The 16,411-nt window shown below is 40.6% G+C and overlaps 1 protein-coding gene across 11 annotated transcripts in view; it reads left to right on the plus strand.

The window, feature by feature from the left end:
* st3gal3b (ST3 beta-galactoside alpha-2,3-sialyltransferase 3b) overlaps window positions 1–16,411 on the plus strand; it is a 52,719-nt gene that overhangs the window by 12,698 nt on the left and 23,610 nt on the right. For 2 of the 11 annotated variants that reach the window (XM_026150920.2, XM_026150921.2), the window contains exons 2-7: window positions 3,122–3,269; window positions 8,591–8,677; window positions 9,140–9,181; window positions 10,386–10,428; window positions 11,676–11,768; window positions 15,031–15,125. In XM_026150920.2, the coding sequence (XP_026006705.1) occupies window positions 3,161–3,269; window positions 8,591–8,677; window positions 9,140–9,181; window positions 10,386–10,428; window positions 11,676–11,768; window positions 15,031–15,125 (469 nt within the window). In that variant the 5' untranslated portion in view covers window positions 3,122–3,160. The other 9 variants (XM_026150917.2, XM_026150923.2, XM_026150916.2 and 6 more) reach the window with 9 other exon arrangements.

Genomic DNA, 16,411 nt, shown 5'->3' on the forward strand with positions numbered 1-16,411 from the left:
CCAATAAATTGAATTTCAAATTAGGATAATTCATATTCAGTTTTTAAAAGCATTTATTTAAGTTACAATTCAGATTCGAATTTAACTTATTCAAATTCAGTTTCTGATGGCACAGATTTCTGCCCATACAACTGATCGTCTCATTATCTGTGTCTAATCGAGTAAGACAGGATTGACTGAAGGAGAATGTTCTCCTCAAAGGCTTCCTACAAAATCCTCCTAAAGGGAAAACAAAAATGGCTTCAAGTCAACTAATACTAATCCTCCCAACTGTGGGATCAAAACATACTCCCCAATTAAAGCTGTGCTGGCCAAGCACATAGCATTACACTAACAGGACAGGCAGGACAACATGCTCTGTGCGTTACAGGATCTCTATTATTGCTGCAGAACAAGGACGGTTCGTGTATATGTGAGCTATTGATGGAAACCCAGCTACAACAGTACTACAACAGCAGAAAAGCAAAGAGAAGCACCACGTGAAGATCCACATGAAAAGGTGCATTCATCCTGGCCCTACTAAAACAGGAAGCGGGGGCATCGTAATTCACTGAAAGCCTCATGTGACCGTTGCAGGCAAACTGTGTTGCTGTGGACAAGCAAGCCGCTGTTGATCATCATCATGTTGATGGAGGGAGTGCGTTTTTCTTTAGTCACTCTTGATGCACACTAGAGCCCGGGGAGGCAGGGAGCTCTCCTGTCTCAGCAGCCACACACACACACACACAGAGACTCGAGCCGTTCGTCTTCTGCTTACTGATCCACTGACTTTCGCAGATTTTATCAAGATGGCTTGGAGAGGAGGGAGAACACTGTCATTTTATCGGCCAAACCTCTGTTTATTCTAAGAGAGGTACTGTTTCTCACGGGGGGACTCGGAAGGAAACAGAAAAGGTAAAGACTAAATTTATAACAGTCCGCTGGGAATGGCAATGAGACGTGGCTAAACCGTGTTTTCTTTATTCGGCTGTGATCGCGGTGGGTAATTCAGCCAAACTGGTAGTCTCTCATTCTACCACCAACAGCTGTATTATCGCAGTATTGTACTGCGGGCTCTGGCATACTCGCTGTTGTTATGAGCCTTTTTATCCGTACTGCCTCCGTGGACCGTTTCACCAAGCTCGCTGTTGTACCTCAAAAATGTCTGGAGCAGCGCCGCGCTAAACTGTAGGCCTGCCGACAGGATGAAGGCAAAACTCCCCCTGTGCCAACGCAGCGTTGTTAGCATAACGAGTGGCTAGCCGAGGCTACAATAGCTAGCCGTTCATGTCATCTGTCGTCTTTTCCACAGCACTCTCTCTCAGTAAATATCTGGGTAATCATTTGCTACGACGACGTCAGGGTAAGCGGACTTGACTAAGGCAAACCCTTGTTAAAACGGCCGTTTTATGAAAGACTGGGACACAACTTTTGACCACTCAAAGTTCCGTTATGTTTGTTCTTGCTAGCCAAGGACCTCCCTGCGGTCTCAGCTGAAGGTAGGCGAATAACGTGACTTACACCTGAATATAGAGACCTGACCTTAAATGTGGCCTCTGATACAACACTTTAGGAACCGTGTGTATGAAATGAGCAGTGGGGTGAGGTGAGGTGAGCGACTGTTGCTTCTAGACTTGTACCCTGTGATACCTTCCAACCGCCTCGGGTTCGTTTCTGCTGCAGCGGTTACCCTTTTCGGCCTACCTACCTACTCTTTATTTTTATTATGTTTAAATTTTTTTTCTTTTAAAATTAGGTGTCTGCGTTTTGTTTGCGAGTCTGTAGTCAAAGGCACCGACCGAGGAGTGTGTCTGCCTAACTGTCTATTGGGCAAACTTTTCACAGATTGCAGGCAACAACAAAACTGGATGAATAAGTTCATTTTTACGCGAGATGGTCAGCGCAGTGTCAACAACTGCGCAGGTTGGTGCTTGCGTTTTAAATATAGAGGACAACATCTGTTGGCTCATGCATATTATTAACTTTTTTTTTTTTGTTAAAGTGTCAGGCAGAGGCATTACTCTTTTCTGTGCTCAGCTGTGCTTCGCCACCTCCCTGTGCTAAAGCTGCTGAGTCCTTCTCGGCAGTTTGCCTTCAATTTCCAGGATCAGAGACAGTCCACTTGATATTTGATATCAATATTTTGAAGCATGTCAGATCTGAGAATTTCTGCAGCATGCTTTTTCAGCAGGGTCTCCTCATATTTTAATTTTTTTTATTTATATATTTTTTAAATAATGGATTGCATTTATATAGCGCTTTTCTAGGCACCCAAAGACCGAACTAAAATCTCCAATGGTGTCAGGGGTTGAAAGAATCTGTAGACAACAGACCTGTATTTAGCAGTTTGTTCCAATCAGGGACAAGGTCACACAGATCACTGACTGGGTTGTTTTGTCTTCTGCCAGGTAACCTCTAGACTGCATAATTCACTGCATTATGGCATGTTGATTCACGTTTGTTTGCCTGAGGCAAGTAGATCGAGGTTAACTGAGCTATAACGGTGACTAAATACAGCAGTAACTTAGTTTTTGTTCGTTTTAAACAGGGAGCCCAGATTATGAGCGCTCTGCAGGTGTCAAACCATGAACACAGGGCGTGGGGTTTCCTGTTAAACTGTAGAAAAAGTTTGCTGGAGTGAGGGCTTTAGCAGCACATGCTGATACATTTCAGTATTGCTGTACTCATGTCTTAAAGACGTGCTAAAAAACAAAATGACTTCTTCTGCCTCTCAGTTATTGTAACTTCTTGCATTTGGAATTCTTGTCAAGGTTCCCTGCATGAATCAAATCAATGTGTTTTTCTTCTTCTTATTTTTAGTGACTTTTATTTTCCTGTTGTAACCAACAGAAGAGATCAACAATCACAATTCTGTAGAGTTAAATGAGAAATCTAAGATCTGTCTTGATAAAACTACCTTTCATCCCACACATTTGACCTAAAAAAAACATTTTTACCCTCTTTTTTTTCTTCTTCTTCTTATCTTTCTTGCCAGCCGATCTTTTGCTATGCCTCATTTCCCCCCTCCTCTAATCACTGTGTTTTGTTTGTATCAGTTTTTTTTTTCTTGTGCTGCTGACAGATTTCTTTAGTCTTTACAGATGTGTAAATAAAATATCCCACTCTCCTCCTGTGATTCCAGGTGATGACCTGAATAGTGCCATGTGAATGACTGAAGACAATGAAGCCTGCACACAAGCTGCTGTTCATCCTGTGCCCCATGCTGGTCCTGGGCTTTATTTACTACTCCTCCGGGAAGCTGCATCTACCCATGTGGGGACAGAAGTCTCGTAAGTGACATCTCCAGTATGACTAACATTTATTCCATCACCTCATCGTCCATCTGTCGTAGCTGTTCGAAACATTGCATGTTTTATCTGTTTTTAGAGAGAGCAAGTCTTTTTTATTTTTTATTTTTTTAAATCTGTTTTTCTGTCTGCTTCTCTGCGCTCACTGTCAGCTAGTTGCATGCTCATTTTTTTGTTTTTGTTTTTCTTATTTATTTGACAGGCCAGAAGGCCAAGCTTTGTGTTTATGTCTCAAAACTTTGTGATGTGAAAGTTAGTTTTTCATTTACTTCAGAGGAGCACTGAATGTGGAGGGGACATTTTAATTGGATCTGCTTGTACATCAAGTATAAAAGCAGTGGACACACCCATGTGGATTGTCTCAGAAATGGATATTTAACTGCCTCCACCTAGACTACAGTTTAAAAAACAAAACAAACTTTGTGTACAACTGATCAAGTGGCCTCACCCCTTTTCCTTTATGCTTTTGACATGAGGCTGGCAGTTAGTTTCACAGTACGACTGCACCGGCCACTGAAACTGAAAATTAGTTAGTTAAAATTAGCACATAATAATGTAGACAGAGAGCACACCTGCTGGGTGTTGGTCATGAGTAGGCATTTGTAAATTGAATTGTATTTATTTAGAGAAGTAATGATGAAAACCAATTTCTGTTTGGCTAAGTGCTTAACAACCAACTTGTTAAAGCCCCTGGCCTCTCCAAAACACAGCTGCTTGTGTCCAGCAGAGGGGGCTAGAAGATTTCTGGTAGAAAGTTGGAAGTTTTCTGAAGAAGGGTTTCTCAGGGAGCAGTGTTTTGACACAGAAACCACAAGTGTAAGTTTTTTCCAGTTAGTTTGCAGCTCTTTATCATTACAAGCTATTAACTGATGCACTCTGCTTTTATTCCCATCAAGATAAAACTGTTTACCTCAATAATTGATCCCATTAACTAACTACAGTGCAGCAAACTGCTTAAAAACCCTGTAGCAGAAGTGAGAGAATAATCTTTTTATTTCCTTCATTTTTTTTTTAACTTATCACCATTCCCCAGAATTGCCCTCCTAAAGAAATGGTGAGTAACAAAAAGGGCATCAGCTTTTCCCCTGACATTTGTGCCATGTTTCTAGCCATGCAGCTAAATTTGTTTTTGTACTGATTCCAAAAGGAAAGTGTTTCAGTAGGAAGCCACGCATAGATTCTGTTCACATTTTTCATACATTATGACCTAATTTCTTGCCTTGCCCTCATTGTTTTAACTTGGCCTTGTTTGTTCTTGGATCACTCAGCACTCTCACTATCAATGTCTTGTCCGTGAATCATTGATGATACAACCTTTTTTTTGTTTTGTTTTTTTAATGGTCTGAACCTTGTTTGGTACCTCTGCTTTTCTTTTTTTAAGTTTGTCTAGTTGCCATGTGACAGTGGCTAACTCCCTGAGTCCAAATATGACTTAAAAGTAATAACTTTAAATAAAAGTAAAAAACTCATCTCTCTTATGTTTCATTACTGACAGATCACGTGATCAGTCAATGGTCCTGGTTGTCACAGTGCTTTTTGCTCCCTCTTTTTTAACCAGGCTCTTGTGTTCTGTTGCAACATCTCACATTTTCTTGAAATTCAACATTCATCATCTTAAAGTGTGAAATACAAAGGCGTTCAGCTTTGTACAGTTACCTTTGTAGGTTTGAAATTGTACAGCAGCAGTGTCCTCTAATAGGTTACATATAAGGGTGCATGATGTGAAGAGAGTGAACACACTTCAGCAGCACACCAAAAGAAGATTGCAGGGGGAAATATTGGCTTTCCGTAGTGCTGTGATACCAGATGTTTGGCTTAAAGAAGGTCAAAGGGGAAAGAAGAACATGTGGCTTGTCCCTCCCGCCCTCTGGCCTGGTCAGCTAAGCTGTGCTGTCGCAAGAGTGATCTCTCTCTTCACCATTATTGTCTTACAGTGCAGGACTTAGTGCTCCAGGGGCAAGTGTTATATGGAGACTTGATTATAAACATCATTAATACCATCATTTATTTTGTTTGTTTATTGTACAGTGTCATGCATTCACTGATTTGTGGCATTGCTGTGCACTCTTTTTGGGATTTCAGCTGGGAAATACTGGGAAATTTTTATTGGTTACATTTGTTTACATTTATTAAGAATCTGTTCTTTTACCAGTTTGCCTCTGCTGTTTTGACCGTGGGAATTTGAAATCAAAGTGAAGGCTGGTTTTGAACATGGGTGTGTGATCATTGTATTCAATTTCTTTTTATGTCAGCTCATGTGCTTCTATTGTGAGATGGTTTCTAGTCGGTATTTTAACACGCTTCTTCAGCTGAGGTGGAGCCTGTACTGGTAATTGAGGTTCATAAAGCAGGGAAAGCTTTTCCTTGTCTGGTTTCACTTATCCAAGCATGCACGATCCCTAAGTGGTCACATAATGGTGTATTTAACTTAGTAAGTCAGCACAGAGCTGTTCTACCTAGTTATGCATGCAAAAATATAAAAAAAGCATATAGGCAACCACAAGCAGAAGGGTGGATTGGCAAAGAGAGCAGCATATTTGACAAACCAGGACACAAATACAATCTGAGAAATATTAGAAATGTTATTCGTATATTAGAAGAATACAGAAACATTAAAGGCTTAATAAACATATTAAAAAGGACTGTATGAATATATGTTGTGTGCTTTGTGTGATCAGTAAGACTGGAAAAGCGCTGAGGTCTATCTGAAACCAGGAAGGAAATGAAAAGGTTTTCTGTTAAGACTGTCAGTGTCACAGCCCTAATGGCAAGAGATAGTGAGGTCTAACTGCTATTTATACCTGTGTGTTCTGTTACATAATAATTTGCAAGCATTTTAGCTGTATTTTTTTTCAGTTCCAATTCCAGACAAGGTAAAGAACTTAAAAAAAAAAACCCCATATCAAACAGCAGGCCTATTTCTAAACTCTTTGTTTTGCATATGTCAGAGAAGCACAAGGCTTGCGTGTTCTATCTTGGGAATTTGTATTAAAGGTTATAAAACAGTAAAATGGCATTTGATAGCACATCTAGCGATTACAAAGTAAAATAATAAAGCTGCTCCCATAAATTTGTAATACTCAATAACTGCACAAAGGTTAATGATGGCTTGCAAGTAATACTTATGTTCACAAAATAGTTCATTAGGTGGTAGTTTTGTACACGTGGATCTGTTTACTTGAGCGTCACCTTCATCAGAGCAGGTTAGGTCTGCAGCAGAGCCAGTAACCATAGCTTTATCACCTTGTTATGCTTGTAATTGTGGCGCTCTGTGGAAATCCAAAAGTTTGTGTCCTCTGTTTGAATTCTTGTATCTGTTCTTGCAGCAGTGGGGTTGATTTAGTCTCTTAGAGGAGGTACATTGCTGCCTGTCCAGAAAATGGCACAGAGGGTACCCAGATTATCCCTGATGGATAACGGTTTATTCAAATACCCCTTCTTCACCACAGCCTCCAAAGTGTCCAGTTTGCAGCCAATCACAGAGCCAGCTGTGCTAATCACTTTGTGTAGTCTGCTTAAGCCATCAGCTCTGATGCCGCTCCCCTTACAGACTACCGCAAAGTACACTGCACTCACCACAGCTGAGTGCTAGAAAATGTTCATTTGCTCAGGTATTCTTTTTACCCATCCTGTCCCGGGATAGACACAGGTCTGTAGACTTCAGAAGGAAGAGCACGGCTATCACTAACACATCCAAGTTCCAACCACTCCACAGTGCATTTCTGTGGATACCATCGGCAGGCATTGTACTGACCGTCTGAACAGAGACATCAGTCCCCTGTGGAAATCCTATACTGCACACCACCAAACCAGTCTCGCACATCGCCACCTGTCATGTAGTCTGTAATGAATGAGATGGTGGACACGTTCACTGACATTTCCTAACATTTATTTCTCAATAGCAGTGGCTGAGTAGTCTTAAATGCACTTGAGAAAACAAAGAAGCTGTTACTATATAGATGGGAGTAAGCGCCCATCCATTCCCCAACGTAGTCAGTATGCAGACTGCAGAGGGTCAGCATGACATTTTACACTCAGTTGTCCACCTGTTTTCTAACAGGAATTCAAAAGAGACTGTCCCTCTAAGAGTGTTCATGCTAAACTTATCTCAATTTTATGGATAATCTACTTACAGCCAACTTTGTTTTCAAGCTTACCAACAGCAGGGTCACTTATTATTGGGTTCCTTGCTAGTAACAAAAACACTACTTTAGGGTGCTAAATCACACTTGAAATTAACGTCTGTAGGGTGAGAAAAGAATGTGTACAGCACCAACTGAGCTGCTAACAGTTTCTCTGTAATTGCGGTAGCCAACATGCCACAGCTTTTAATCCAGATTACTTAAAGCCTAAACTCCATTAGATGAATTGAAAATGTTGTCTTGAATTTAACCCTGTTTGTCCGAGGCATTCATAAGAATTTCTTTAAACTTTGCTCACAAATCTGTAAACCCATGCACTCACCTGTTCAATATAAAATTAATCACTACACATGTAGTAGATGTGGTCAAGAAGAATTCAAACTGAGCATCAGAATGGAGAAGAGAGGTGAACGTGGCAGTTCAGATGGCAAAAGGCAGTCCAGTATATTTATTTTAAAATGGGATTCTCTCTGTCACTCTCAGTGCTTCATTAACATTGAGCTCAACAGCAGCTCAAAGAGCATGCTCTAAATATCCCCAGCTTGATTTTCAGCCTCAGAGATCAACTTCTCTTGTCTCAGCGCTATAGTGATACACCTATACAGTTTCAGCCGGAACAGAGCCTGAAATTCACTAATTGGCGAGTCTGAACAGTCGTGAAAGGCAGCAGCTCGGTTTTGCATACAGCCTGTTTCGTAAAAGAAAACATTTCTGCGCAGCAGTTTACTTCTGTTTGGTTGAAAACCTTGTTAAAGGTCCTCAGACTTTATCTGATCTGCCAAACAGATTGAAATCACTTTTCTGTAAGAGGAAGAAATGTGAAAGTATATTAAAGTCAAAGTGATCTTCACTGCAGGCTTATCAATATTGCAAGCCCCGTCTTTAAAGTAAACTTCCTTAAAACCTATTTATATTCTTATCTATATTCCGTGTAAGCCACTACTGAAGGACCGGGTTATATTTCCGTTTCCTTTCATTTCTGTCGCTGCCTCTTGTTTGTGCGCATCTGTTCTTGTTTGTGGCCACTGTTGTCTTTTCTGCTGAAGTAAAAGCATTTATTAATATATATTTAGGACCTTGTATATTGGTTGTTTGGTTAATAGTTGCCTTCACAGCTTTATCCTCATGATCTTATTTCAGTTTAACCCCTTTTGTTTACAGACAAAGATGCAGAAGAGCCGACTCTAGCCCAGACTAGAGCCCACAGTAGAGCCCAGACTAAAGGTGCTGAAGTGAAAAGAATTACAGGTAGAGGCACTGGGACTCTGCCCACATATACTGGGTTACAGTTATGAAGCATTTTTTTTCTATTTCTCTTTTTTTTTGTTCTTAATGGTTGAGTTGTTGAGGGGTTTGAATATAAATATCTGCTAACTTCACATCGCTTTCCATAACCCTTTTTTATGTCTCAAAACGGTTTTAAACCGTTTGTGCTTATTCATTCATCATACTCTCAATGTTCCAGTGTCCAAACGGTCATATAACCACAATGGAGTCTTGCTTTTAATTTTCTACTTCACTGGGCTTTCTGTCTTTTGAATAAAGATTGGAATTCACAGTCATAATTCAGCCCACTGGGATTAAAGCCACTAACCCCTCCTCTTTCTTACTCCGTAACTTCTGACATTTCTACTTGGCTTTATGTTCAAGTCCAATGCTGCCATGACAGAATGACTTCAAAAGGTGCTAACTGACCCTTTTCTGTTTCAGAGTTGGAAATGGACAACAACGTGGGACAAATAGTAGGCTCAGGTACAGCTGCAGCCCCCCCAGCCCAAACTTTTACCCATCATTGTTGTCCCAGACACCATTTTAAAGAAAACCCTGGGAACCAACAGCCCTGTTAGGTTGGGAAACACGTGGCATTTTCAAAGAAGTCAGAGAGCTTTGTTTGCTTTTTCCAGTCTGATCTATTCCTGACAAAAAAAGTACTTTGATTTTAGAAGTATCTTTGCTAAATTGATGAAACACTCATAACAACTGCAGGGGAAATGAACATGTGCTCAGCCATCATTCTCTTATGAAGGACAATACAACACTGCCCTCTGTTGTCTCAGTTTGGTAACAAACAGCAGTGAAACGGTCTGCATGAATTTTGGTGGTGTAAAGGAATTTTGGTGTAAAGGGTTAGAAGACGTAAGATTTACTTACTGCAGGTTAAGATAAACCACTAAGTTGCTTTGACTCTGCCCTCTGGCTGCTATTCTACAGATGTGTCACCCATCTTGGCTGCTAAGGCTAAGTTCCCTTCCTCCTGGGCAGTGCTTGGATCCTTCCCTTTCAAACTGTCAGACATTCCCATTACCCTTTTTCTTTATCTTTATTTTCTTTTATTCTCCAGCTTCTCTTTGACAAGATCCACAACTGCAGGTGTAATGCTGCACTATTCCTAATTTCCTCCATGCTAATGTAGTTACAGATTTTTATTTATTTATGTTTTTGGCCAGAAATGATCATAGCAAGTATTTTGCAGACCCAATCAGCTTTATTGCAAAGAGTCGGCCTGCAATGGAAACAAAGCTCCCATTTCACCTTAAATATGTTCCTCCTGGTTTTCTGTGCTCTCTCTCTCTTTTCTACCTCAACGCTTCACTAGGCACCTACTGGCTGTCCCTTTGGTTGTCCATAGGTGATCTCTGACTTGTTTTTCTAACTTTTATTTTAAACTCAACAGATTGTTTTGGCTGGCTTCTCCCTAACCTTGCTTGTTTGTCACAAGTCCTTGATCCTAATGCTTATGTTTACATCTGCCATATTGTTTCCCCCGTGAAAGCCACACAGGTTGTTTACAACTACAGCTGCTGAGCTGTTAGTTGAATAGCTGGATGACTGCATTAAGATGCCATACCTTTGTTGTTGTTCTGTTTTTTTTTTTTTTTTTTTCTTAAATCAAAGTGGTTTGTGGGCTCTTGTGGTGATGGATAATTTCCATTTCTTTTTCCATCTCTGTCCCCAGTGTATGATAAGCAGGGCTTTCTGCTACAGCTGGACACAAAATTGTGAGTACATCTCTTTCTAGTAAACACTTATGTCATCTATTATAACACATTTAGCTATTCTCCATCATCGTTTGCCACATTACACATGATGGATTCCCAAAACCGAATTCCCTTTTAGACTTTGACTCCATTAATTCAGCCGTGTTTTACATCTGTTATCACAGAATACTGCAGTCAGGCTTGATCAATGGGAAAACACGAAACATGAAAATGTAAACGTTTGGCTAATTAATCTAGCCTTATTTCTTTCCCCCTCCCCCCTCCTCTTTTTAAATAAACACACAGTGTAGGAAACACAGATGGTGACACGAGCACAGATACGATAGGTGGTCTGAGTAATAACTTTTGAAACAAGTGTGACTTGAGATGTAGGTCAGTTAGTGTTTTGTGTTTAGACTGGCTGTGGTTTGTCAGAGTAAGAACATGTTACAATAGATCATTATGCAGCTGTCATTGTGTCACTGTGTTTGTTGATGTGTGTATAATTCCCTGAATTGGTTTGACACATTGGCTCTAAACCACCATGGCAAGGTCCTTTTCTCTGGCCCTACGTTACCGCACAGGAATGAATGAGATGCTGCCATCACAGTCCACATCCACTGCAACCATAATGTCAGCACATGCTTTAAAGTGGAATTCACACGGGATCACTTCATGTAATGCAGCCGCTTTCTTTATTTTATTGCAATTCATCTTGTAGCTCAGAATTAGTTTTGTGACTCGGGTCATATCTTAATGCGGGGTAGGCAAACTGATGGAAATACCCCAGAGATTTTAATTCCACTCTACTGCAAGTGATTGAAGAGGATTGAAATAAAGTCTGTTAGCATAGATGAGCTTCAGATTATGTGCAAGAAGGCCCCAGTCAAACAGTTTCTCCAGCCAACTTTGATTTTTGGACCTCACATAGTGCAAAGACACGGGCCCCCCTCTCTTTTCCCGTTGTTTATTTGAAGTAGAATCATGGCATACATCACATTATTAATGATCCTGGTAGTAATCGGGAGGTTCAAGCTTTACCACTGCCAGCATGATTATTTAAACAAGGCTTCTCTGCTTCGTCTTGCCACACACACAGGTGATATGCTGACTTGTTGCCGAGTTCCCAGCTAATTCCACAGCCCCATCTCTCCTGCAGATTGTTTGTCAAACAAAGTTTTTGAAGCTTTGAATTTGTCATTTTAATTGGCAATCAGTTATCACGATGTGTCTAATTAAGCTCTCGCTTTCTTCTTTTTAATGTACAGATCGCAGGAGTTAGAATACAAGTATGGCAACCTCAGCGAAGGAGTGTGCAAGCCAGGATATGCAGCAGCTAAGATGGCCACCATCTATCCTAAGTGAGACATTTCTTTTGGACTTTTTTTTTGCATGTGAAGAACTAACTTTTAATGCAAAATCAAGATCTTTACGCATAGATAATGTTAACTGGATGTCAGCAAGAGAAAAGCTTTTACTCAAGCATGCAAACTTGCATGATGTCACTCCTCAAACCAACTAGGCCTTAAGGGTTTTGAGTCAGTAACAGAGAAGCCCCTACATTCCTATACAGTCTCCCCCAGTTTCAATCATGTTTCTATCATCTTCTCCCCACCACAAAACCTCAACTGTGTCCTTGTGATCCCCCATTACACAAAAGAACTTTTGTCGCCTGAGTAGAAGGTCTCACATCACTTCCCTATCGTGTTAAAGAGCCTTAGAGGCGTTCTGCGAACGCCACCAACCAGCTTCCTGCCTTGACTCATCAAGGGGTCTCTAATACCCAGCCTACACAGTCTATACAATCCCCAACAGTCCTCCTGATGTCATTGGTTCTTTTGATTTTTCACTGTCTCCACTTTGTCGTCCGTTTCAGCTCAGTCTATTGGACATTGTCCTTTTAGCGTTCTTGCGCAAGGGTAGTTTTCATGTTGCTAAATAATAGGCTGTGACACTAAAGTAACTACTTGACCTAGCTATTGGGCAAAGGAATATATTGAACCTCCTTTATGTATCGCCTGAAGCACCAAGTTTTAAATTTTAAATTAAAAGTAGTAGTATTTAATTGAGTCTATTAAAGGTATATGACCTACAGTGGCTCCAAATGCTCTAAATAACACTATCAGCTGCCCTGTGGACTATAAAGTGCAACTTTTTTTTTTTTTTAAATAAGATGGACAAAGCACTTTGTGCCACTGCCCTCTACCTATATGAGAGGCTATGATTTAGCAATGTCCTCCCTGGTAATGACTTCCTCTCATCAGCCGCACGTGTCGGATCAAAGTTCTGTTCAACACAGAAAACCCCTGGGAGCCCACTGATTACTACCACCTTCAACCCAGTCTCTCACAGGTCAATAAGCACAATTAATGCTGCACTTAGTATAAGTTTGTCTGTATGCTCATTTGTATAAATAAGTGTAAGTGTACAGCCAAATGTACACAGTTGTGCGGTGTGTGTGTTTGGTCGTGATTTATTGTCTCCTGTGTGGAAGGGAAGTTGGCTGTTTAACATCTTATCTGTTAGCGTTCTTTATTTCTGCCTGCTTTGTACATTTACCATTAAAATATTCTCGTTAACAGTTTGTGTGAATTGGTGTGGACGACAGTTCGACAGTTAAAGAAAACCTACTTAACCTCTAGCAGTGAGGTCCTATGGCTCTCCATCTAATCATCATCTGCTTCCTCCATGTTTGTCTTCTTCTGAAGCTCCTTGCCCTGCAGTCTCCAATTTATTTTACGCCCCTCCCCTCACCCTCTCCTTTCCCCCAAAACTGTTTGTATTAGAGCCCTAAATCAAGTGTTGGCAGTGAACTCGAAGTGGCACGGTTATGAAAATATTGCCTGTGAGAGATGGACCCAGCAAAGGAAATGAGCACAATGCATCCCTGCCTGTTGGCTGTTTTTGGGAGCCCTCACTACTTATTTAACAACAAGCAGCCCCCTGTCTCTCTGCTTGGTCAGGATGTCAGTGACTGACTGTTGGTCAGGGCTCACTGACTTGTAATGGTCCCGTGTTATTTATAGCCCCATGTGGCCTCAGAAGGCCCAGGTTTAATGAATCTCCATTTGTTTTGCCTGGACACAAGTCTCTGAGTGTGCATGCCCCTGTCAGGCGAGGTGAGTCAAGGTGGAGAGAGAGCCATACATAACTACCTCTAGTCGCTCGCTGGAGAATAATGAGGATTTCAAAGAATGATTACCGTGCTTGGAAGAGGCTGAAGCTTAACCGGAAGGTCTCCCAATAATGTCAGCCATGTTTGGTCATTGTGTCTCACATATTTCTTGTCAACCAGTGGCAGTGTTATGTTATGGGAACAAGCATTCAAGGGTCCTGCTGAGAAACAGAGGTGTAATCGAGCTTGTGAGTCTTTTCGTGCTTCCATAGTTTGAATGCTGTTTGTCGGCTGCAGGAGGAATAATTTGCAGCTCTGTGTGTTTATTGGACAGGTGCATCAGCAAAATGCAACACTTATATTGCTGGTGGTCTAGTTCTAGGGAAGGGGTGCAATAAGCACTCTGTAATGTAATCTCTGTATTTCTTTAGAAATTAACTAAAGATGTACACCAGTTTGATAAATCTCCTTAACTTTGTCTTTTCTGTAGGGGTGTCACGATGCTTTTAAGTTAGACACAAAATGTTAGGCAGCTTGTTAAAGAACAGCACATCCATAGAGCTCCATCCATGTAAACATCAGAGGAGAAACGACACGAACGGCTCCTTGCTCCTTTTTCCCTCTTGCCTCGCATCCCTCGAGCTTGACAGAGGGTTATAAAAACACACATCCATCCCGAAGCTACACTTGCAGAAGTGGCACATAACCCAGCGCTAGGGTCACAGGCGTTACTAAGAGGAAATGACTCCTTTTTGATATCGGAGCTGCAGTTAATCAAAGAGAGACACACACGCACACTTCTATAGCCACACAGGATAAGGAAGAGGCGATGGCGGAAGTAGCGGGTCGTGGGCCATTAAAAACATTGGCCACTGGGGTGTTTTTGACTATCAGGCCTAATTTGTTTTCTAATGGGACTGACATTTTGTTCTAGCCATTTCAACTGTGTATTCTGTCGTGGGTAAAAAACTTTTTTATCAACCCCTGAAGTTTTATCGTGTCTCTTCATTGAGAACAACATCCTCCACTCTAATTCAGTCTTGCTTCAGATCGTTAGAGGAAAAAAACATTGTGACATGAGTGTTGTTTCAGACAACCTCATGTGTCAGATGTGATTTAGGCCCTGGAGGAGAGGTTATGTTGACGGGTTATGCACTGCAACCTCTTAATTTCTATCACCTGCTTAGATTTGAGCTGTTGTGCTAAGGTGTGTGGAGGCTTTGCTCATTTTAGGAAGCTTTTACAGGGTGTGGGGATGCTAGGTTTAATGATGATGGGACATAAAAATTCAGTTATCACCTCCTTGGTAACATAAACTTTATTATCCCAAGTGTAGTGAGGATTACGAGAACCTGCCGGGATAGATTCAGCACACAATAAGTAATTGTTGAAAGTTTGTAACAGGAGCTGTTATACTAAGAATACTGGATATTACAGCATTGGTGTTTTTATCTTCTGTATCTCGGCTAATGAGAACCATCTCCACTTTTGTTTCATCTCTCTTACAGGTTTACGAAATTGGCGCCAATGTTTCTTGATCGAAACTTCAAACGGCTATCAAAAGTCAACAACTACTTACCTCCATTCGGCTTTAAAACGCAAGGTAAAGCCATTCATCACAGTTCACCCTCCACTAGTTTGTATGTTTATTGTGGATTATAGTAATTATATGTTCTGGGGTTTTAGAAGGAGTTGCCCATAAAAACAGAAAGAAGCTTCGAGATCCCGACTTTTTTTTTTTTGTGGTTCATGCTTCTCTCATGTTTTCCCTGATGCATGTCAGTCCTTCATTAGACCATTGTCTTCTAAATATCTTCATTTCTAGCTCTACAAGTTTTGGTGTAATTTTCTATTTCTTTGTTTTTTTTGTGTGTGTGTGTGTGTGTGTGGGGGGGGGGGGGGGGCAAAGCCACACAGGACAGCTATTTTCACATGTTTCCCCCCCTCTTTAAATTAGACACCAAGCTTAAGCCATAAAGATTGGTGGAGTGCTCATTTAAAGTAAGACTGAGCATGTGTTCGTTTGCCACTGTTACGTTTAGAGGCTGTGTGGGAGATTGATGCCTGATGTAGTGCAGTTTTGTGCCTGTAGTGCCTGGTATCTCAGATATGAGCCAACAAGCTTTGCGTGTTTTCAGTATTAATCAACATCATATTCTAGCTTGCCAATATTTTATTTTGTTCAGTAGAAGCAATGGCATTCTTTATTTATCGGGGTTTTATCACTTGGCTCCTCATACTGTTTGTACTTGGCTACAGTCAGTACATACCAACCAACAATTTCAAAATGTCTCCTAAGAAGTTATTTTAACAGTTCAGACTGAATTTCCACTTGGTTTGTTTTGTATGAGTTGTTGAGAAAATCTGAGATCTAAGAAAAATAAGGCTCATTATTTCCTCTGTGACTTAAAGAATTTCTTTTTGCCATTTGTTGCAAAGTTTGTATTTTGGACATAATATATATATAATATGGAAATAATGTATTTTTCCTTTGCATGTTTGTTTGTTGCATATTATTTTTGAAGAATGGATAACTATTAATAATTATAGTCTCCAAATAATAATGCAAGCACAGAGTGTTTACAAATTCCCAAAAGGGTTGCAGAAGTTCATTTACAATAGACACAAGAAACTGACAGAAATTATTTGGGGCTCCCAGGTCATGCTTTTAGCTCTGATGCTAATTGGTCTCATATCAACCTTTGTTTAGTTAAAGCTAATCTCCAACAACAGTCTTCTTTCTCTTGAAGGTGAAAAAATATGTAACTGGTCACTTTAATCACTTTGAGTGATTAAAGTCTTTTTGGAAGCAAGTCTTCTAACTTGCAGATGTAGATGGACAGTTAATTTGAGACCAAGCCCCTATAAATAGACTGGCACGTATAAAGT

The sequence above is a fragment of the Astatotilapia calliptera genome, chromosome 18 (genome assembly GCF_964374335.1).
Source record: "Astatotilapia calliptera chromosome 18, fAstCal68.1, whole genome shotgun sequence".
Lineage (NCBI taxonomy): Eukaryota > Metazoa > Chordata > Actinopteri > Cichliformes > Cichlidae > Astatotilapia > Astatotilapia calliptera.